Source organism: Rattus norvegicus, chromosome 1 (assembly GCF_021556685.1).
Source record: "Rattus norvegicus strain SHRSP/BbbUtx chromosome 1, alternate assembly SHRSP_T2T, whole genome shotgun sequence".
Lineage (NCBI taxonomy): Eukaryota > Metazoa > Chordata > Mammalia > Rodentia > Muridae > Rattus > Rattus norvegicus.
In genome coordinates this window covers 14,305,383-14,330,000 of record NC_141534.1, presented here as the reverse complement: position 1 = coordinate 14,330,000, position 24,618 = coordinate 14,305,383, and the positions used below count along the sequence as shown (strand labels likewise).

The 24,618-nt window shown below is 44.6% G+C and overlaps 1 protein-coding gene across 8 annotated transcripts in view; it reads right to left on the bottom strand.

Moving 5' to 3' along the window:
* Nhsl1 (NHS-like 1) overlaps positions 1-24,618 on the bottom strand; it is a 235,601-nt gene that overhangs the window by 91,924 nt on the left and 119,059 nt on the right. Inside the window, exon 1 of one of the 8 annotated variants that reach the window (XM_087556581.1) lies at positions 18,528-18,618. The exons of 6 other annotated variants lie outside the window; for them this stretch is intronic. In XM_087556581.1, coding sequence (XP_087412707.1) covers positions 18,528-18,543 — 16 coding nt within the window. In that variant the 5' untranslated portion in view covers positions 18,544-18,618. 8 annotated transcript variants of the gene reach the window in all.

The following is a 24,618-nucleotide window of genomic DNA, read 5'->3' as shown; positions in this document are numbered from 1 at the left end:
TGGCCAGATACACCACATAAAGGAACCTTTAAGGGGAAGGGGTTGAAAATATCTGGCTATGATTATAATTGTGGAAATTAAGATGTAAATACACTCTAAAGTTATTTATTAAGACCTATTTTTCCACATATACACATCCAGTCTTCTTCTCTTTCGCTAGTGTCATTCCCCTATCCTCTTTTCTACCAAGAAACCCTTCAAATAAATACACCAAGTATCAGTGAGTTTGACCCTTCTCCTCTATTTTTACCATAAACTCCACCCCCCACAATAGCTGGTTCCTTTATATTTTTCCCAAGATGAGACCTTTTGTCTTTAGCCCTTTGTTACTGTTTGAAGCTACACTTTGAGCCACCTGTCATTAGTTTTGAAATTAAACTTTCCGTCATCATCTCTAAGTCCTTTTCCTTCTATTTTTAACTCGCAGAATATCAAATTTTAAAATAAACCAACACATGGTTGAATGTCAAGCAAAACCCCAACCTGGGGGAGGGCAGGGACACATCTCTGTTATTCTTGTTAGCTTTTAAAATTCTGTCGGCATCTCTCCTGCTGCTTGATACTTGAAGATAGGCTTTAAAGGGACTACGCCCTGTCATGTGTCTGACATTAGCTTCTTTGTCCTCGCTTTGTAGTGTTTAAACAAGAAAGCGAGTTGAGCCAGCTGTGTAAGCAACGTGGAAATCCCTGGGGAGGCTCTTTGGCCTCCCCTACTTAACCTGTTGACACAGACCGGAGCTGGGGGCTGCACGCCGGATTCTGTACCAATCGAAGCATCTTTTGGAGCTCTGTATTTTGGAAACTGCATGTAGACAGAAGAAAGAAACCAGAAGACACCAGAGCTCAGAAGGCAGATCATTGGTCGTTTGAGTACGCTCAGGACTGGGTTCTGGGTATCTAACCCAGGGAAGGCCAAAGTGAAGCAGGAGAGGTTCTTTTTATTAAGGCTTCTGAGGTAGGCACTAGCCTCATTTATATCTCTGAATAGGGGCTGAATCCATGGCTGAAGATAAACGGAGAGTCCAGAGGCAGGATTAACTTGTGCTGGCGTTTGTGGGCGAATTTACATATGAACAGCGGAGAGAAAGGGGTGCACACTCTGGCCCGTGCCAACCCACTTAGACTGAAAACCCAAGGTGGAAGAGCCTCTTTGGCACCGCACTGTGACAAATACCATCAGGTAGATGGTCAGGGGCCATGCTGCGTTTAACACACATACGACAGCAAGAAAACCAGTGGTTAGCAGTGACGGGCTGTAACCAAGCTGCGGACAAGCTGTGAATGCATCACCCCCATTGAAAGCTCCTAAGCTCTTAGGGGTGAGGGGCCACCCGTTTCAGAGATGGAAAGAGCTGGACCCCAGGAAGTCAAATGACTTGTCCCACTGTCGTGTACTTCTACTGATGGAGCCCAAGTCATTGGTGAAGAGAAATTCCCCTCCCACCCCCCATCCGTACCTCTCTACAGACCTCTGAAGTGCGCGGGCTGCGATCGCTCCAGCGGGTGTTTTCAAATCCAGTAGAAACCAGTGAATTACACACAGAAGACTCCGATGTGATAATTATGCAGCGAAAACAAGCTGCTCTGACATAATTATAAGGCTGTATAAGTAAATGTAATTCCAGATGATTACATGATAAGCCCTAAGTACCAAGACTCTATGTCTTACATTACTTTTTAAATATATCCCCGATACTCCTAGAGTCATTCTAGTAACACAGAGATAAAGGAGGGTGGCGGACTAGAAGAAATAATATGCGGGTTTTTATTCAGAAGAACGAGACGAAATGGTCTTCAGAGTGGGGGGAGAAACTCAAAGCAGGTCTGTGTTATCAAGTGTGCTGAGTGTTGAAGAAGAAAGGAACATGAATGACAAATACCGGCCAATGTGGCCTTCCAATCTAAATGTGCAGCAGGTGTGCTTTACTCTAAATCAGGGCTTCATTGGGGGTGTGGGGGGGGGGATAATTCTGCTAAGACAGAGATGGCTTTGGAAGGCAGAAGACCCATAGTTAACCTAAAGGGCAAACTTACGTGCAGTAGCATTTCAGAGTGGGGCTGAAGCTAAGTGGTGGGACACATGCTTGGCCCATACAAGGTACTGGGTTCAATCTTAGCACATGCACACACACACACACACACACACACACACACACACACACAGAGAGAGAGAGAGAGAGAGAGAGACCCTCTATAATAAGCTCATTTCAAAAATAAGGATTAGTTTTCTAATCCATTGTACGTGTAAAACAACAGGCAAGAGGGGAAAAAAAAACTACCGTTTTTATAGCTTTGGTGTGGTCAGCAACCTGTCCTAAACGTCTATTCACGGACTCGTCATTCACATGGCTTTCTACAATCGTGACCGTGTTATCTGGTATTTTAAAGGGAATCGTTCCTGATTGCTCCCTTTAAAAATGCACGCAGGAGTCACCTGATTTCTACAAAGATGAGAACGTAAGTGGGACTCTTGAACTATATTTATGACTAACTGCTGTCGCCATCTGACATAGACATAACTGTTCTTTGCTTTGATACTAAGCCAATTGTTTCACCAACTGCCAAAGACTCGGCCTATCCTGTTTATACCGATTTAAATGAATGGCTTTTAACGCTGCAGTAAGAAAATTCTGCTAATGTCTCTGAAGGGAGGTAAAAATCAGGCGTGTGTCCGATTGACAAAAGATTAGTATGCTTGAAGCATCTGAGGTTTGAGAGGCGGCCTGCTGACAAAAAAAAAGTCTGGCTCTCAGAGAGCAACCTAAGAAAAACTGTACCGCAAAACAGTAAACACCGCAAACATGCCTCAACACAGCCTTTGGAGGTATTGAGAGTGAACCTTTGATAGTCCACCACCAAAACCAATCCCCACTCCTTTGATTTATCACTGTTAAACTTTCTTGAACAAGTCGGCAAATAACAATAAATGGTGTCTTTGGTTCTTTCTCATGGAAACCCTCAGAAGTCTGAGACACTCTCGGGAGTGGGCCTTGGTGCTTCAAAAGTTATAGAAAAATCTTGGGTCAATCAGCCAGAAATAAGGGCCTCACATGGTGTCAGAAAGGGAAGTAGCCCTCTGTTTTAAACGTTCCCGGGACTACGTCAGGTCGGCCTGGATAAGCCAGGCTCCTCACTCGCTTGTAAAGTTGTTCTTGCATCTCCAAAGTCTCTTCCATAACGTACTATAACACGCTGACAAGGCATGAGGCCAAGAGAAAGATCATGGTGGCCAAAAATGTTACCCATCGCAACGGACACAGCGGGATAAAAAAGATTCTGTTACTCACGCTCATCGATTCAAAAGAACACATCCAGATCATGTGATTTAACGAATCAATTACAGATGGAAACAGAATCAAAGTCTGTCTCCTCCCAAATTCTCATGTTGAAACTTTAATCCCCAAAGTGACCAGATCGGGAGGTGGTTGGGTAAGAGGGTGGAGACCGTATAAACAGGGCCTCAAAGAGTTCTCTCACGTATGTGGAAGTAAAGAGGCTACAGCCCGAACCCCTGAAAAAGAATCTCTGGAGACCCCCACACTGGCACCCTGACTTCAGACGTCCTCACAACAGAAGCACAAGCAACAGTTGTTTGTAAACCAGCCAGTCTATGAAAGTTTCTTACATGTGACCGACCCAGGATATTAGTCAACCATTCGATGATTTATCTACATCTGGGTAATAAATCTTACACACTTAGTCTTGAACTTGGATGACAGTACCTATACTGATTTACTTTATGGAATTTTATGGCTACATCCCAAACAAAATTTTTCAAGGGGGGTGGGGGTTGGGATTCCAATAAGTTTAGGATTTTTGTTTCCTTTCGGGCCCTGAATTTTCTTTCCCAAATACATAATCTGACTTGGAAACCTTTGTTAATCTCTCCTTCGCAAAAAATTACTTCCAGAGAACAGAGAAAGTAAGGAATGATGGCTTTGCCTGTGTGAAAAGGCGTAGGCTAATGCTTCCTATTCTGCTTGTAATAGAAAGCCAGATGGCATGCCAACATTCTCCTCTATATTTTTAATGATTTTTCAATTGATAATGAATTGATTCGGTCAATATTCATATGGATCTTGACATTGAACCTAGTGAAAAGCTCAGAGACCCTGTACTCTAAGTTCTTGGGGACTATCACAAGGAAAGAGCAGAACAGAAAGGGATAATTAATGTTATAGAACGCCTCCATGAAGAGGAACCATCTGAAACGAGCCCTCTCAGCCCCATCAAAATGCCAAGCCCCTTCTAGGCAGAGGGTCATGAGACATGAAAAGAAAGGTGAAGAAAAGGGAAGAGGGACAAGGAGAGAGGTTAGTAGATTTGGGACTGGAGGAAACCAAGCAAGCACGTTCCCACGGAAGCCTCTCCATGTTCTGGATAAACTTGTACTTTATCCTAAAGAGTATGGGGTGGTAGTGGTTAAGAACTGAAGACTTTCAACCAGAAAAGAAAGACACTGTGTTCTGGTATTCCTGTTAGAAGGACTTTGCAGGATCTAGACAATGAATCCAGACTGTGAATGAGCAATCAGCAACAAAGACACTAGCTGATAATCACAATCTAAGGCAGTGGTGACTTGCGGAATGAGGGGAGACACGGACTCTGTCTATAAATGAGGTAGCATTAGCAGGGAATAGAAGAGAAGATTCCTAGTCACATTCTAGGCACCTTATCGCTTTTTAATATCCCATAAAAATCATTCCATCAGGTAGACATGACAGTTATCTCTGTTTAGTAGAAGAGAGAAATAGCTATGAGGGGCTAAGTAGCTTCTTTGACATCAGTAAATGCTAAGCTAGACCCATGATCTGAAGCATGAAGACCTCTGTTTCTTAGATTGAAGGTCTTCTGCATCACATGAAAAAGCCTTATAGTGTAAAATATCAGAGATGCTCTTAGGTTTACCTTTAATGTTTGAGGAGGCGCACGCACGCACGCGCGCACACACACACACACACACACACACACAGAGAGAGAGAGAGACAGAGACAGAGACAGAGACAGAGAGACAGAGACAGAGAGACAGAGACAGAGACAGACAGTGAAAGACAGTGGCCTTGAACTCTATCTCTGAGTACTAGGATTATAGAAGTACACCACCATGACAAATGAAAAGCCTTTCATGACAAAATAAAATAATACACCTAGTTTTAAGACAAAAGCTATAAACAGAACCTACATCAGAGGCCCAATGTCCTTATACTTTAAAAAAAAATTATTTAATGTATATGAGCATGCTGTGGCTGTCTTCAGACACACCAGAAGAGGGCATCGGATCCCATTACAGATGGTTGTGAGCCACCATATGGTTGCTGGGAATTGAACTCAGGACCTCTGGAAGAGCAGTCAGTGCTCTTAACTGCTGAGCCATCTCTCCAGCCTGTCCCTATGCTTCTTAATGTCCACAGGGAAGGGGAAAGAAGAAAAATAAGGCGCCTATTACACCTGAGCACCCAGTTACAATGTATAAAAAGAGTACCTCTAGGTGCCCTTAGAGACGGGTCCTGCAAAATAAGCGGCCCATCTGCTTGGTACCAGACGCAGACAGAAATGGCCACTGCCAGGTTGTAGATGCTTTTATAGAGGAAAACAGAAAACAAATGTTACAATGAGAAAAACAAAAGGTTGTGCTTAGAGTGGAGCCCTACAGAAGTATCCAGGAGATCTAAAAACAAAGTATCCAGTAGATCTAAAAACACAGAACAAGGGACAGAACACTGAGTGAAATAAGGCTATAATAACATTTCAAATAGAAATTATGTGAAAATATTTCGTATTTAAGTGATTATTTCTGAGAAAATAACCCCATATTTCTTTAAATCATTTCCCCCACTCTGATCAATTGCCTAGTCACTAAACAGGCACTTCAAAGACCAAGGGCAAACCTGGGTGGGTCATGGCTCCTCCATCACCACAAAGCCTAGGCTCCTTTGCTCAAACACCAGAATTCCTAGTGACACATTACTCTTTCTTTCCTTGACTCTCCTACCAGCTCTTCTTCCTGTAACTACAATTCCAGGACTTAGTGATTAATCTGTTTCTGTTCCTCCCTCTCTCCTTCCCTCCAGGTTCTCCTGCAGCCAAAGCTGGCCTTAAACTCCCTACAAAGCCAAGGATGACAAAACTCTTTATGTTCTACCTCCCCACCTCCCAGCCCTGGGATTACATTTGGGTCACTACCCCAGCCTTCTTAGGCTTTTCTACTGGGTTGTTCTAGAAAATAAGACAAAGCAACCGATAACAACAAAAGATTTGGAAAAATGACAGAGTTTCTTGTTTTCCCTAACGCTTTGCGTACTTTTAGTCCTGTTTGGAATAGTAAGCCCTTACTTTTATATCTTACGCTATCATCAAAAAAGTTACGTTCACAGAAAGCAGTGGTTAATATCCTTTTAAATACACCATCCCGGGGTTGGGGATTTAGCTCAGTGGTAGAGTGTTCGGTCCCCAGCTCCAGAAAAAAGAAAAAAAAAAAAAAATACGCCATCCCTTTAAAGGGCAAGTATCCACAGAGGCCCTTCTTGGCTCAGTTAATGAGCTAAGCCCTGTAGGGACCCACCCAAACCCCGCGAGGGAAACCCAAGTTCCTCAGCACTTCCACACGGCATAAAGTAGTTTCTGTCCCAAAGAACATACGAATCGTACTCCGGGAGCCAGCGTGGAGCCTGCCCTCCATCTAACTGCTGCTAGTGAAGAAAAAATCATAAATAATGTCAGCCTGTCCTGTCCTGCCCATGAGGGAACTTTTGTCATCTGAACACACAAATCAACCTGAACCCAATGGCCATGCATAAACCTATCTGAGCTGTTAAGCATTCAAAAGTTTGCTTTTCAGTTTAGATACACAGACAGACAGACACACATACACACACACGTGCGTGCGTGCGTGCGCGCACACACACACACACACACACACACACGCACACGCACAACCCTATTGTTTGTCCTAACTGGATCACTATAGATAAATTCACTAGAATTAAATTTTCAAGGTTCTAACAGGAATTCTCTCTTTTTTTTTTTTTTTTTTTTTTAATTAACTTGAGTATTTCTTATATACATTTCGAGTGTTATTCCCTTTCCCGGTTTCCGGGCAAACATCCCCCTCCCCCCTCCCCTTCCTTATGGGTGTTCCCCTCCCCATCCTCCTCCCCTTGCTGCCCTCCCCCCAACAATCTAGTTCACTAACAGGAATTCTCTTAAACTAAGTTAAAAAAGCCCAAAGGGAAGTCTCTGGAGATGCATTTAGCATTTAGACTACCGCTCTCAACAATAAAACGGGATGGAGTGGAGGAATGATGATTTTTTTTTTTTTTTTTGTCCTCTCACATTTTAGGAAAATATGAAGTCACTTTAAAGACATCCCTTCCACAAGCACCGGGTAAGAACACGGCTCACTTGGGACTGCAGCTCTGGCAGGGAACCCTTTTTCCTTTCTTCCACACTATAGAATCAGATGAGGACAAATTCTTAAGTAGAAAGCACTGTCTTACACCTATGGCTTAGCTCTGGTCTGTGACTGGCACTGTCAAAACAGAGAACTGGCCGACAGAAGCCTTTGCCACGACAGAGAAGCAGTAGCTACATGGAGGGGCTGACTGCACTGGAAGCTTCACGGAGGCTGCAGATACAAACTTCGGAGTGACACGAAATACTGGATTATCTAACCACAGGATTCTCCACTCTGACTAGACAATCCTTAACTTGGCACACTAAGAGCCACTCCCCTGCCACAGTGACAGTTCGCCTCTTCTTTGCAGAGCATCTCTGAGGTCTGCCCTAATTCTTGACCACTCGAGGTCCTTGACTTGAGGTGCAAAAGTCAAGGCTGCTAGCTGTTCACGTGAGGCGTGGGACATGAAAGGGGCAAAAAAATGAAAGAAAAGGATCTCATCAAATGAGCGGGCGGGAGAATTCTTGGGCACATTAGATACCAAAGCGTCCCCATCTGTTTTAGGGGCTCCAGCCTCCTCTCGGCTAATAGAAACCTTATCTTTCTTCAAATAGCATTCCAACACTGGATCCATTCTACAGTTTCATGGAGATAAGTGAGCTCCAGGGAACAACTATGACACCCTATCCTCAGGAAGATCGTTATCCTAAGTCAGAAAAGGAGAAAAAGACCAGTAATATTTGCCCACAGCAACACCACTATCTCGGGTGGCAGAAAAGGCAATGTTTAGCATCACAGGCATGGGACAAAACTGTCACAAGACGGACAAATGTCAAGCTGATGTTTTATATGTGGCTTGCTGGAAGTTATCAAAAGTTAGCCACTGGGATCCAACCCTTACAGAATTTATAAATGCTGTGATTTTAGAGAGAGACACACACGTCATGTCACCTCTTCGGGTATGTGACAGGTTTGTGGCCCCAAGATGCTCGGGATCAAAAGCAGCCCAGATTTTTATCTTACTTTTAGTTTTAACTTTAGTAAGAAATGAGACATCCTGGGGTTTGGGGTACGCCCCAAGTCTAAGCAAAGAACTCAGCTGTTGATGTATACCTGTACGTATGGAGCCTAAAAGGAACAGTATAGGATTTTGGGTGCCACTGGTGTTTTCGACTATAGCCAAACAAATGATGACATGTGTGTTTTCCATTTAGACCCCTGTTTTGGATCTATACACATGTCAGGCTTGTGGTTCTCCGTTGAGGATGTTCAACCTACTGTTTTAAACATTCACTGTGATTGGCTAACATTAAAGCTCACGGGCCATTTGTCCCAAATGCAAGGCAGGCTGGCAGTTACCAACCGGAGCAACACAGAACATAACCCTCAGGTCAAAAGGAGCTCATTAGCAGCCCCTCAGCACAGCACTCAGCCTACATAGGTGAGAATTAAACTATCCGCCCGCACGTTCCTCTCATCTGGCTGTGGAGAGATTTTTGTAAAAAAAAAATAAATAAAATAAAACACTCTCTACAGAAAGGCACCATCTGAGCATTCCAAATCTCGCTTTAAATTTTTATCAAGTATTTGTTCTGCCAGGAAACATTTCCAAAAACGAAAGGTTTTGTTTCAGTTGCTGTGGCAGCAAACACTTCCTGTGGAGCGGTGAGAGCCAGCAGGAGACCTTCAAGCTTACATGAATTTCTGAGCATTGTTCCACTTTAACACTCCTCTGCCAAGACATCCAACGTGTGGGACTTCTTCTTCATCTGGATGTATTTATACGACTCAGAGTCCAGAAAACTTCGTAAAGGCCGGCCTAAATATGCTACCATGGGAAGTGGGAAACAGCATCTGCCTGTTGTGCCTATGTGGAAACACCAGATTTGCACATTACGCCACAAAACATAATCATTTTTTCGTTTTCACACGTCCAAAGTGGGTCTAACCGACAACTCTTTAGACTGTCTGGGTCAAGCTTAGAGAAGACTATTGTATACTGTTTAGAAAAACGCCCAATTTCTATATAAACTATCATTGACTCTTCAGTGTTATAGTAGACAGACTGGGGCTTAGGAGGTTTTCCCTCAAAAAATGCTAAACTCCTCTGATAAAGGCCGCACTCGGGATTTCTTGACGATTCTGCATTAGTGGATGTTGATCCTTTAAAGATATCTGAGTCGTGATTAGCAAGGGGCTCTTTTTAAAAGACTCTTTCTTTACTTTGCTCCAAAGTCAGTTTTGGTGATGGAAGAGACCCCAAGCGCTGAGGTGAGCAAAAGCACCTCTAGGGGGGGACAAGGAAGCAGTCAGAAGTCAGGGCCTAAGGAGATACCGGGCAGGGGGTGGAGCCGCACATCAGGGATAAGTCAGAAGCCTGTCCTGAGGAAGGGAGAGATGGTGCTCGGTACATGGCGATGGTCCATCAATATCGGCAAACTAGCATTCATACCCAACGTTTTTATCAGAACGTTTGGGTTAAACGTGATGAATTTCATGCGTTTCAGAATGATAATACATTCTGGATAATAAACCTAGATATAGAAATGCACTCTCCTGGAATACTATTCGGCTTTTTGCATAATATGTGGGATATTCTGCTACTCTCCTACATATCCAGAGAGGATGGACCAGGACGTCTTCTGTCCAGTTAAAACTGGACAAGAGTCTGCTCAAAGGGGGAAAAAAATGTAACCTAGGAGGGCATGACTGTGGCAGGCGGGATGAGGTGTCATTGTCCCTGGGTACTAGGTCTGTGTTTCCACACATTCCATTTTCTTCTACTAAGACTTCACCTATCACCAGCACCTGCTGGGTCCCTTTTTTAATTTTCCAAAAGTGACAGGATGACAGAAAAGCCGCTATTCTTCTAATGTAATCCAGCTTCCCTCATAATCTCCTCCCTTCCTGAGCGGTGCCAGGCTGGTTCCTGGGTGGCCCCTCTGCACCCTACACCTCTCTCTCAAAACGACCCCTCAAGGTGCCAATTTCTCCTGCTTCCACTTGTCCTCCAAATACCTGCCTGCCATGACTTTACTGCCTGGGCCTAGATCCTTCAGGCTGACCTGGGACTCACTATGTAACTCAGAGCCCTCTCGGGATCTAGAACCTTCCTGGCTCAACTCCCCAGGGCCCAGATCACGGGTTTGAGCGGCCACACCAAGATTTGTTTGTTACAACTTTGGTTTAAAGGTTTTGAGTGGTAACCTACGAAGCCGACACCAGACTGGTTCTCAGTGGAATAAAACGGTAAGGGGGCCACGCAGCCTCTTTCCATCACAGAAGAAGATCGCTTTCCTCTCGTTTTCCAAAGCTCTGCCTTGTAGTCCTTCACTGGAACAAGTATGGGGGTCTTTGGGAAAATGACTGTCTGCGTAGATATAAATTCAGGCCCGAGACGTTACAATTCACAATTCCTAGCAGCTCACTGTGGCCTGTTCAGGTATCCCCCTAGAAAGTACTCAAAAGAAAAAGTGGCCTGAACATTCCCATTCCTCCCATCCTGCACCCACCTACCCTCCTCCCATTCACCTCCAATGCTAAATCAGCTCACCCTTTTGTCTTGACTGCTCTCGCGGTCCCGGCAATATTTCAGTAGTAAGAGGCATCGAGGAAAAAGTCTAAGCTCAATCTAGGCTAACAAAAACCGCTAATGACAGGCGGTCGCCAGACAGAAGGTGAGCGCGGGTGGCATCACACCAGACAGTTGCTTGTTGGGTGCGGTCAACTTAACAACGAATAGAGCTTAATTTTAATCTGTATAAAATCTTACAAAGTTTACGTCTTCCGGTTTACACCTGTTCCTTATACCCTCAAGACCACACCTGGCCAAACCGTCTAACTACGCCAAAGCTATAGCTTAAAGACTTCTATACTGTTGCCGGCATTCATTCTGTTTACTTAACGCTGTTCAGAAGGCTACACTACAAATCCCTGAATACCCTTGTGCCCAGCCCACGGCCATAGCATGATGGTCTTGATCATGCTGCTCTGATCACCTCAGCCCCTCTCCTGTCACCTTTGCTGAGGCATGCTTAGACCACTAATCATGTATTCGTACTACGGCAGATCCGGCAGGACATAGGAATAACTAAGCACCTCTGTCTATGTGGTCATATGGGTGGATATGAAATGTCTGTAGGCTCCTAAGTCTGAACACTTAAGTCCCCAGCTGATGGAACTGTTTTGGAAGGCTGTGGAACCTGTAGGTGGGAGAATCTTACTGATGTGGGTCATTTGGAGGCAGATCTTAAGGTTTTTATATTAAGGTCCCATTTTCTGGTCCGCTCTGTGATTCCTGACACTGGAAACTATGTAACTAATTACCTCAGGCTCCTTCCTCTGTGCCTTTACCATATCCCTTTTTAAACCATAAGCCAAAGGGTGGCTTTTCTTGGGTATTTTTTTGTCAAAGCAATAAGAAAATTAACACAGACTGTAAGAGAGAAAGACAGCTAAGAAAGGAATTCAAAAACCATCAGAGAGACATGAAAATCAGCAGAGAAATGGGGCAAGCACAGGTAAAAACAGAGATACAGATACGGCTCCCTTGATCAGCTGTCTGCCTAGCATTCACAAGGCCCTAGGTTCTACACCCAGTGTGGCAAACACTGAATGGGTGTGACAGCACACGTCTATAATCCCATCGCATGGGACGTGGAACTAGGAGCTGATTCAGGGTCTTACTCTATACATTGAGGGAGGCGGAGCACGTCTTTACCAAGGCTTTCAGTAACTAAAGTCACTTGCTTTGGTCCCCCCCAAAAGACCCACAGCTTTATCTTTGCACACAGCAGGAACCACAAATGGACAGGCGTGCACCTGGTGCAGCAAAACCAGCAACTGCTCTTTCAGCCCCACGGGCCGCGGGGTAGCACCTCCTGCATGCTCCCACTGCACGTTCTCCTTAACGAGGGGACCAGGCTTGCCCTGTAACAGTCACATTGACATGAACAGATATGGCTCTTCCCGATTACCTGCTTCTTTCCAGTTTTAGAAATGTGAGATCATACGAGAGTATTTATCGAAAGTGCTAATTTAAATTGCAGGCCGGAAGAATTCCCCTTGGTAGCCACAGATTGCTGGCTGCCAATCACGGGCAGTTTTTAAACGAGTGAAGGGATGAGAGACACTTTAAAGAGAGATGGTCTAAAGCACCCAAAGACACTGCTAATTTACATGACACCCAAACTCTGAATGTGTGACAGGAAAATACCCAGAATTCCACAGACGCGATATTCCCAGTGTTGCTTTGCTTTTCTTGCCTTCAGATGATGCTAAGAATCAATGAAGAAAACAACAGGCACTTTGCTTCATGTCTGCTGATGTCTCGTTATGGGATGGAAGGAAGGACTGGATATGCATACACCTAAAATCCAACACTCAGGAGGCAGGGCAGGAGGAATGTGAGCTTCAGGCCATCACGGAGAGGCTGTCTCAAACAAAGGGATGGGGGTGGGGAGGGACCTTCCAAACCAAATGGCTGCTTGTTAGCACACTTGAAGAATGCACTTGTTCCAGCACAGAAAAAACAAATCTGTTTCTGATTCCTGACATTGGTTTCTAAATGCTGCCAAGGAAAGAATCTGAGGAATTCCTCTGCATACACAACACACACAAGACAACTGGTAAGAGGCCTGTGCTTCACCCCAGGGAGCACGTCTAGGAAGGACTAGGAACTGTTTCCAACAAGAACTACCCAGGAAGCAGCAGCAGCACATGCCTGAAATGGTTCGCGGCCATCCTCTTGCTCTCTAGCATAGCTCTCGACTATTATTAGACAACCAGAGGCTTCCCTAAATCCATAACTTGTGAAGTAGAAAAGAGTACAGGCAAGACCGTCATGTGGGGCATGCAGGCAGCTGGGGGACACACCCAACTGCACAGAGCTCACAACTCTCCCACTCTACCACACTAGCTTTCTAGATCCTGGAAGAGACTAATGCTGAGAAGAAAAAGAACCCAGGCCCACATCAATCCCTGCTTTCAAGTCCCTATTAATAAAAAAAAAAGTGTACACACACACAACACACATACATACACACACAACACACACATATAACACACATACACACACATGCACACACACGCACACACGCACACACACGTACACGCACACAACACAAACATACAACACATACACACACGTACACACACATGTACACACACAACACACATACACACACAACACACATACACACACAACACACATACACACACACACACACGAGAGAGAGAGAGAGAGAGAGAGAGAGAGAGAGAGAGAGAGAGAGAGAGAAGAACCAGGGAAAAGCAAATACAAAGTTCAACTACTTAAGGCCCACAGTACACCTTAAATAACTGAATTGATTTTTAGGCCAGTCTGCATTTATCCTTCCCAAATCAGCCCATTTTGCTGTCTTCTCTTTGTAACTCCAGAACAACACAGACGAAAGGACCATGAGAGGCGAACCATCCAGTGCCTGAGCCGTCTAATGCAATTGTTTAAAGTTTGGCTCACGCTGAGCTGACTGCAGTGAACTTGAGTTCAGTTTTGTTGTTCTGTTTTCCTCCTTCCCGACGGGATAAAAGTTCACGAAGGAAGCAGAGTCGTGCAATGGAACTAAAGAGCCCAACTTTTTTATTTTGCATGGCTGGACTTGAGTAGATTTCCAATCCATCAATGTACAAACTGGCCTGAAACATGCATTGTAGGGTTTCAAAAGCATCCTCAAAGCAGCCGTGGTGGGCAGTGGCAGCAAAGCACTAGCATCTCTCTCAGAAAACAACTACAGCTTACAGAGTTTAGGCACGTTCTGCTCTACTGGTGTCTATGGTGCCCTCTCAGAATCCACCAGAACTTCAAAACAGAACTTTATCTGGACACAGGTTCTTGCTGGCATATTCAGAGAAAATGAGGCTAGACATGAGATTAGGGTAGGCCCTAATTAACTGGCATCCACCCAATGCAAAAACAACAGAGCACCACGCAGAAAAGGTCTCTAGAAACAGGCAGAATCCGGTGGGATGCTGTTACAATAAATGGAAGATTCAACGTCTGCCAGAAATGGAAGAGTCAAGAAAAGATTCTCTCCTAGAACCATGTTACATGTTTTATTTTGGGAAGATGTTCACAACTGTCTATTCAATTCAGAAAGGGCTCTGATGACAAACCAAAGAAGTAATTCTTCCTAAGCCTACCTTGGTGAACGGGTGAGGTTACTGGGACTGCTTACAGGAGCATGGTGACTCTCTCTAAACCAGCTGTATCACTGGAAAGTCCATTCCAGCATGGGTGGCCGTTCACAAAAGCTACATCCTTAGTTAGAGCTTTCTGCCCAGCTTGCCTTGTAGGCAACTCCACCAGGGAGTCTCCTCTTCCCCAATAATAGCTACACACACACACACACACACACACACACACACACACACACACACACACACACGTACGTGCACACGCATGTGCACACATGCACACAGACACACACGCGCACATACACGCACACACATGTGAACATAGACACACACGTACACATACACACATGCACACACACATGTGCACGCATGCACACATGCACACACATAGACACACATACACACATGCACACACGCACACACATGTACACACATGTGTGCACACATATGCACACAGACACACACAGACACGTGCACATACGCACACACATACACACACATACACACACGTGTACACATAAACCACGCAGGGGTACTTCATGCACAGGCACATACATACACACACAACATTGAGGAGAGGTCTTCTGAACCTTGTAATTGTGTGTATGTGTGTCCATGATGAAAGTGCATATGTGTGTGTAGGTATGTACAGAGCTTATGTGGAGGTCGAAGGACAATCTGAGTTGCCAGTCTACGCTTTTCACCTCTTTTTGAGAAGAGCTTCTCTTATTATTGTACTACACGGGACAGACTAACTTACCTGTAAACTTCCAGGGATCCTCCTGTTTTCACCCCATATCATGCCTTAGGAGGAGACTTGCAGTATGGTATCCAGATTCTGGGGATCCAAACCCTGGACCTCACATTTGCAAAGCAAGAACTTTACCAACTAAGCCATCTCCCCTGCCCAAATCTCACCACTGTCTGAGCTCCCTCAGCCCTGGAAGCTCCCTTAGCTTCTTGAGTTCTTCTTTCCCACAGAGAACGTTTCAGTTGGGTAGAAGTGCTTACATGCCGAGACAATACACCTTGATTTCATAGGTCTGGCTTAGAATGTGCATGTGTGTGTGTATGTGTGTCTGGCTTATAATGTGTATTAATAAATTAAGACAGGTTTTTCTGCTACCAGCACCATAAGGACAATATTTTGCTGAAGTCCCAGAAGCAAGTATGTGACATTGCAGTGACATCACATAACGTGTGATTTAATGTTTACAAGATATCAGTCTGTGATGGATTAGAATATTTTTAAAATATCTGCCCCCACACAGGAAAAAAAACACTTAAAGATAATATTTATAAAGTTGAAAGTTAGTGTGCTGTATTGAATAAATTTCTGTTTTAACCACCTTAGAGATAACTGGTATCCCTTGTGATTTTGTAGTAAATATTAATTCTAGTTTTTGACGTCAGTCATCTGTGACTACACACTTACACGATAAACACACGGTAGCTTGTCATTCGTTCTTTGTTCGGTCAGCTGGAAACTTCTCTCTTGGATCACTGACTAGATAGTGCAGGAACCTTAGTTATGCCGTGCATTTGTTAACCACAGGGGCCTTGGCAGATTTTCCCCAAGAGACTAGGAGCTCAGATGTTGCTCAAACAAATTAATTTGGGCGGGGTGGCTATACTGAGATACTGCAGGGTTAATAGCAAACAGTGACTCACTTTATCAAAGAATCGATCAGTTTCATTGACATAGAACTGTATGCTATTCTAGCGATAGTAATGGCGACCATAACTTCTTCTATACAGACATTTACTAGCACAAAACTGAGAGAAAGCCAAGAAAACATGACTTCAAAAAGAAAAAGAAAAAAAGAAAAAAAAAAAAACAGCCTCAAGAAAAAGAAAATTGCGTCAACGTGGGAGAGAGGCTATCTGATTAGAATGTTTTCTTTTAGCAATTACAAGAAATACACAGGAACATAACTTAAACCAAAGGAGCGGCAGGAATCATGTGTCCTTTAAGGTCAGTGTTAATCACAATCACATACTCAATGACTCCAGGGCAAGAGCTAGCAATAGAAATAAACCAATTATTGAAAGCACTGCCCTTTCCAAAGTGAGAACACCAGTCATCAACAAGTGAGCCTTAATATTCCTGTGTTTAATCCTACTTTGTCATGGCTAAGAACACGAATGACTACAACGCATAACTGTGTACCAGCGGGCTGTAACTTACTAGAAGAGTGTGGATTATCAGTGTTTGATGCTTAGAGAGCCAAAAAGGAGGCTTTATTCACTCTGCTCTGGCAAATTACATACACAACACACACACACACACACACACACACACACACACACACACACACCATCAAAGTACTTAGTTGTCACTATATGACATACTCAAGTGTTAATCTTGTCCTAAGTTGATTCTGAAACTGAGTCCATAATATATCGATCAATTCTCTAATAAAGTTAATTTGCTGTTACGGGAGGAGATAAAAATTACACAGAGCTCTAGAAGTCATACTCAGTGACAATTTCACACCTGCAGTCAATTGCAAATTCTTATCTCTGAGCTATCGTAATGATGTAATTACATCAGCTGCCCTGTGGAAATCACACCAAGAGAGCGTGTTCTTTTATCCAATAATATTGTTGACTTCTTACACCGTTCCCCCCACCTAGAAAAGTAAGTTTAAAGGAAACAATTTCAACAGAGCTCATAATCCTCTTCATTAAAAGATTACCTTTTACAAATATTCAAATTCATTCAGACTAAGTCCCATGGAACCCCATTACAACTCTTTATTGTAGGAATTAATCAAGGCTGGGCAGTGGTGGCACACGCCTCTCATCCCAGCACTCAGGAGACAGAGGTAGGCATTATCTTGGAGTACGAGGCCAGTCTGGTCTACAGAGTATCAGGACAGCCATAGAGACACCATGTTCATTTAGAAATAAATAAATAAATAAATAAATAAATAAATAAATAAATAAATAAATGTTAGAGAAGAAAAAAAATGTTCTTTTCATCCTTGTCCCCTCAGTTTGGTCAACTCTGTACCTGGTAATACCAACAAACACCTCCAACTTAGAGTAGAACGTCAGAGGCTCTGGCCTGTTTTAAGGAACCCCACAACCCACGTTTATACCCCATTAACAGACTGAGGACAAAGGAGTGGCCTACACAGCAAACAGGGCAGAAACACCTTCTTTCACAGAGCTGAAAGGCCACTCAAAGGCCTGAGTGGGCTACACAGCAAACAGGGCAGGAACACCTTCTTTCACAGAGCTGAAAGGCTGTCGAGTTCGACATCACCAGAATGACATACCCAGAAAGGTATGAGCATCACAGGCCGCTTCAGTTCCAAGGAAACTCCTCACAACTCCCTCACATCGACCGTCTCATAGAAGAAGCGCGTTAGCGCTGGAAGAAACGTAACCTTCAAGGATTAAACAATTGCCTAACAAAGACGATCACCACAAAGACTCAGTGACTCGTCTTGTTAGAACACTTAGGAAGTCGCAGCTCACATGGGGCCAGGACTAGACGTGCCTTCCTTCTGCAGTAGAATTGGTTTAATTTCTGAATCTGTGCACTAAGACTGGGAGCCGTGGAATTCTCCCCACCCCACTCTGCTCTACTGTAATTTTGTGCAGGAGTGAGTCCTAACATGAAAAAAAAAAAGTCTCCTCTAGGGCTCATAGTACAGCACTAAACAATTCTTACATTATAGAACTTATTTAAAAAACAAAACAAAACAGCTCTTTATCTTCAACTTTTAACCACTTCCGTCCATGACAGAATAATGCACACAAAACACACTGTAGGATCTTTCTGTCTAAAAGAATCCCATCTTTCCAGCAGGAGGTCTTTCTTCCCTCTTGCAACCAAAAAACAGAACAATGACTTTTTTACTTTCATACTTACTAAACTCCCTCATATTCTAACTGCAGTGGATTCAACCCTATGGCTCGAATGACAGTTTCCCCAAGGCCCCCTCACCTTTCAGGCAGAACATTCTTCAGCAGTTCCATGGAGGGGCTGGTGTTCTGGGAGCCGATGTGGCCTGCAGTGCTAGGCACAGCTGTCTCCCACCCACCTCCTCAACAGCCAGAGAGCTCGAGGCAGCCAGCCAGCGCCTGTTACTACAGGAAGCCACTACCCAATCCCAGCTTTCTGGCCGGGCTGCTGACACCTCCCTATCTGTCCTTTATTTCACACCAGGAACCAGCCCAGGATCCTCTAGAAAAAGAGGGAAGCCCAGGGTCAGCAGTCTCCGTTCATCCTGTCCAGTGCAGCAGCCCCGGGGAACACAGAGAGCCCGTGTGTTTGTCCGTGTTTCTCGGTGTTTCCCATCGCAGCAGATGTGACTCTTGATGTGATCAACAGCCCAGAAATCACTGGATTCAGCTTTCCTGTTTGCCACTGATTACCACCAACCTTGTCTTCCCTGGTCCCTTTTGGTGACATGCTCCCCACCTCTTCTCTGATGTGGACCAATCATATACTAACTTGTAATTAACATTAAACATTAGAATAGCAAACCCTCCACATAATTGAATACCACGAATCCGTAGGAAACATTCATGGAGCCAATAGCAAACCCCACGTACAGCTCACTACCGTTATCAGCCCACGAATGCTGTGAATAAGTGCACTGGTGTAGAAATGTGACCTATGTCACACTTCTATGGCATCACCCCTTTCTCAGATGACAGAATGATGTCAGCACTAGTGCCAGCTTCTAACTCCTGTGGCACAACTGGGTCGTTTAATCTCCTCACTTACAGTGGAAAGTAAACTCACCCTGGCAGAGTCTCCATCATGGGTTCTATAATGCTGACTTCGGGGTACTCTGAGAGCACCATCTGAACCCTGAGTGGCCCTTGGGGTCCTTCCCCGCATACACTGACTACAGGAAGTGAGCATTGTTCACAGGCCCAGCTGCTGCTGGGGGGCCTTCCTCTGGACACCACAGGATGCAGGAAACTGACTCATAAACCCAATTTGTCTGTCTGTCTGTGTGCCGGGTGCCAGCTGCAGCCCTTGCTGCACGGCGTGGATGTTCCGTGCTCCTTTGCGCCCAGCACCGGCTCAGCATAACCAAGTTGAATTGACCCTCATTGTTCTGTATCAATTTGCTACTTCCTACGACCCGAAGGAAATAGAAAATGAGGTCTCTGGCCAGAAGACGTTAGGACACAAAAGAGCCTCGACGTGAAACGAGACACTAGGACAATCAGTAACTGTTAGAACAGAGCTACGAGAGCCTTCATGGCTCAGTTAGTTCAGTAAGTCACAAGGCCATCCATTAACTAAGTAGCCAGCGAGATCAAGTTCAAAACCACAGTGTGCTCTTTCTTGTCACCTTGTGACCCTTACTTGATGAGCTGGGGTCACTCCATGCGGCTCCTATCTGCAGTGATCGTCCATGTGCTATATATGAATTGCAGATGCACTCTTAAAATGTCCTTGCAAGTGAGATTCAACATTTTAAATCTATATATGTATGTATTTTTTTTTTACTTTTTTTTTAATGTGTGGGTGTTTTGCCTGCATGTTACAGCTGTGTACTATGCACATGCCAGAAGAGGGCATTGTATCCAAAGGAATTAGACTACAGACCCACGACTGGGGGCCATGTAGGTGCTGGGAACCAAGTCATGGTTGAGTAGCATAGATGAGTGGAGGAGGAGGGGGACTGTATTTCAGCAGTGGAACACATGCCTAACATGCCCTGGGAGGGATCCAAACACTTGCAAAGGTTGGGGGAAGGGTGGAAAGAAGGGGATTACTAGAATAAATAATTAGGATTTGGTTCTGTAAGTAAAACTAGGCCACAGAAGCACAAACTAATACTGATCAATGATGGGTTCCTGCCTGTCAGCATCTAATCAAGTCGTTCTGGTTAGCCACTCATAAGAAAGCATGCATAACTTGGGGTTCAAGTCACAGAATGACTGTACTACTGGGCACACGCAAAGCACCAGGCTCTATCTCCAATATCACAGGAACTGGGCATGGCAGAGCCGACAGGAGGACAAGACCTTCAAAGTCATCTTCAGCTACACAGTTAATCTGAAACCAGACTAGGATACACCAGACCCTGCCTTAAACCAGAGCGGAGCGGGGTTGGCCCCGGTAGCCAATGAGAAGATCCTAGTCAGAGAGAAGGAAACGTGCAGATGGAGAAGGGCCTGTGAAAACTGGACAGACAGAGCACGATACATCCAGGGGCCAGGAACACGTGCAGCCACCTGAGCCCCCAGAACCTTCAAAACTAAAGTAGTCTACTCCCCACCGTCGGCCCACGTCCCACTGATCTGTGACATTGCTATTTCCTGCCATGATAAGCTACATCTGAGGTAACGCACAGAGAGCCCATGCATTTGACAAGGCAAAAACCATGGAGAAAAGGGCACGATATCTTTTTTAAGTTATCTTCAATGTATGATTATGGAGAGGCTAAAATCTCTTCCTTTCATACCCCTTTATTTCTGGGGCTACATTTTTACTTAGATAAAAGGGGTTTCTGGAATACAATATTCCCAAGGAGCACAAACACCATCTCTTATTAAATCAGTGGAACCATAGATGTCACCACCTGCAAAGTTCACAGTATTTATCTGGAGCCATGATTGACCTTCTGACAACGCCCGGTAGATTAGCCGGTTTGAAAATGCTCGTGCCTTTAATCCCAGCACTCAGGAGGCAGAGGCAGGCAGATCTGTGAGTCCGAGGCCAGCCTGATCTACAGAGTGAGTTCCGGGGCTACACAGAGAAACCCTGTCTCAGAAATAAGAGAAGAAAGGATCCGATTGTGAACACACCTAAGAATAAAACATGAGGGAACACAATGTTCAAACTTTGCAAAAACATTAATTAAGGACCGTGCATTAAAATTATATTTTCTGTCGCTACTGAACATAGCCGTGGGGTGAAAAGTAGCCGGACTATACAGACTCCTATACAGAGAAGCCGTGGGGAGGATGCACAAGCACACAAGACACAGCCATTTGGACAAAACAAAGATCTTCCCTGCCAACAAGTCAGGGCGGCAACCTCTTTACTCCCGTGTGGCATTACAGCATCCAGCATCATGTTCAAGTTTAACGTTATCTCTGCAGGAGGAGGGGAGCAGCAGCCATACACATAAACAAACCTTTTCAGAGGTTTCTTCCCAAGCACTCGAGTGACAGTTAGTTCACTTGTATAAAAGAATGTTTCAACAGCAGTGATAAGGAATGATTTTATATAATATATACTCTTTTATTTATTTTTTTTTTTTTTGAGTCAAAGCCAGGCAGTGGTGGCTACACCTTTAAATCCCAGCACCTGGGAGGCAGAGGCAGGCAGATCTGTGAGTTCGAGGCCAGCCTGGTCTACAGAGTGAGTTCCAGGACAGTCAGGGCTGTTACACAGTGAAACCCTGTCTCGCCACCACCACCACCACCACCACCACCACCACCACCACCAACAACAACAACAACAACAACAACAACAACAAAATTAATGGGTCAAGACTAACTCAAAATTATTTCATTTCAGGGGGACTGGAGAGGTCATTAAGAGCACTGACTGCTCTTCCAGAGGTCCTGAGTTTGATTCCCAGCAACCACATGGTGGCTCACAGCCATCTGTAATGGGGTCTGACGCCCTCTTCTGGTGTGTCTGACAGCTACAGTGTACCCATACATAAAATACATTAAAAATTAAAAAAAAAAAACTTTCATTTCTGGAAAAATATAATAAAACTACAGAAGAAAATAGGGAAAGCACACACGAAAAATGCTGACTCTGCCTCTTAATCAAAAATCCCAAAGAGGCCTAATGAGCCTAGTTAAATCCTGGAAACTACATAAAAAGCCAGATATCAGCTTGCATCTGTAACTCCAGCTCTTCCGGGGTAAAACTGGAGTCAGGATCAACCTGGAGCTGCTAGGCACAACAGCAAAATAAAGGGGGGAGGGGGTAAAGGGGAACCTTGCCTCAGAAACTAGGTAAGGGATAAAACACTTGTCGCACAGCACATGCACGAGGGCCCTAGTTGGAGTACCCCCACCTCTGTTCACCTGACTTCATCAGTGCTCAAACTGCCTCAGAGAGGAACTCAGTCAGGCCTTGCCCACACCCCCGCCCCCCAACACAGAGAAACGGGACTGGAGTCACAACATTATAACTTTAAATTGGTCAGTCTCACTTTTCCCCTAGTCGGTTCATTCATTTCTTAGTCCATTCGTCCACTTCTTTCATTCCTGCTGGGAACTGAAACTAGGTCCTTCTGCATAGTAACTGAGGCGCTCCAACACCGAAGTCTAGAATTGAACCTAGGTCCTCATGCGTTCCTAAGTAGACTCCTAGCTCCTCCTGCATAGTTTAAACTAGTCCACCATTATGATCATCTCAATCTGGCCACCTCATAAACAGGGCAACCTAGAACACTCTTTCTGTCCTGAAATCTTCCTCCTCCCCATCCCCCATCCCCTGTTCTTCCCCCTCCCTTTCCCCCTCCTCCCCCTTCCCCCACCTTCTGTGTAATAGTCTTCAGACAAGGGGCCTTGGAAGACACTTTGAGACAAACATGCTTGGGTCTGAAATGTATGTGGGAGGGGGACTAACCCCGTTTCTAGGTACAGCTTCTAGGTGAACTCAAGCAACACATGACAATTTGCCAATACAACGTATATTACAGTGATTTAAAAACAAAACAAAACAAAACTTAAAAACAGAAAATCAGCACCAGCAAGAAGAGTCCTTATTGTGACAATATACCTGACCATGGGGTTCAGGCCTTTAGAACTGATCTGGGAAAGCAATTTGGAAAAGTTTGGAGACAGAGGATAGAGAATGCCTAGAATGCTACACAGGTGGTTGTGGTAAAGAGCCCTGAAGACTTAAATAACAATAAAAAGCAAACAACAGCAGATCATGTTCATAGCGTTTTGGATGTGAACAAGTACTCTCCTAAGAATTGAACTAGAAACCATGCATGTCACATTCTGACAAAAAAAAAAAAAAAAAAAAAAAACTTGGCCACACTTTTTTCTATTTCTATTTTGTATTGACATCAGGCTGAATTTAAATTGGTGGACTACTTAATCCAATGAAGTCTCCAGATAGGACAAACTTCAGGTTATGGCATGAGCACTGCTGGCTACTTTTAGCCAGAATTACAGTGAAAATATGAACCTAAAGCAGATTAGAAAGATTCGGAAAGCAGGCAAGTAGGCCGGCAGAAAAGAGCATGTTAAAGTGACAGGTCAGAAGAGCACTGGTGCTAAAGAGACCTGTGCTTTTCAAGGGAAGCCAAGAACAAGGACAAGAAAGATGCCTGAGGAACTCTGGAGTCAGGAAAGCCCTACCCACTGCAGGCTCAAGACTAGCCAGGAAAGACCTTTCAAAGACTTGCTTGAGAAGTGCTCCTGCTTTGGCTGGTTGCAAAAGCTGTGAGACTGAAGCCAGGGCTGCAGGGGAAACTATAGAAAGGTGGAACGTCTGAGGAGAAAAGCTACAGGGCGCAAGTGGACACAGTTCTAGGTGGAAGTCATGTGGGCTGTAGCCAGCCAGGAAGTCGTAACTCCCACTCACCCCACCCACCAAGCTTGGGCTGCAGGACATTTACCCTGCTGGATTTTGCTCTTTCTGGGTTCCGTCCCCTCTTTCTATGTCCCTGTCTAAGTTAGGGTTTTACTGCTGCAAACAGACACCATGGTCAAGGCAACTATTCTAAGGACAACATTTAATTGGGGCTGGGTTACAGGTTTAGAAGTTCAGTCCATTATCATCAAGGCGGGAGCATGGCAGCATCTAGGCAAGACTGTGGTACAGGAGGAGCTGAGAGTTCCACATCTTTATCTGAAGGCCCTAGCAGAATACTGGCTTCCAGGAAGCTAGGTTGAGGGCCTTCAAGCCCACGCCCACAGTGACACACCTACTCCAACAAGGCCACACCTCCTAACAGTGCCATTTCCCTGGGCGAAGCATATTCAAATCACCACGGCCCCCATTTATGCTGCTTGAAATGACCTAGTCTGGGCCAAAGTATATAACTAAAACAAACAAACAAACAGATTCATAGCTTGACCCTCAGAAG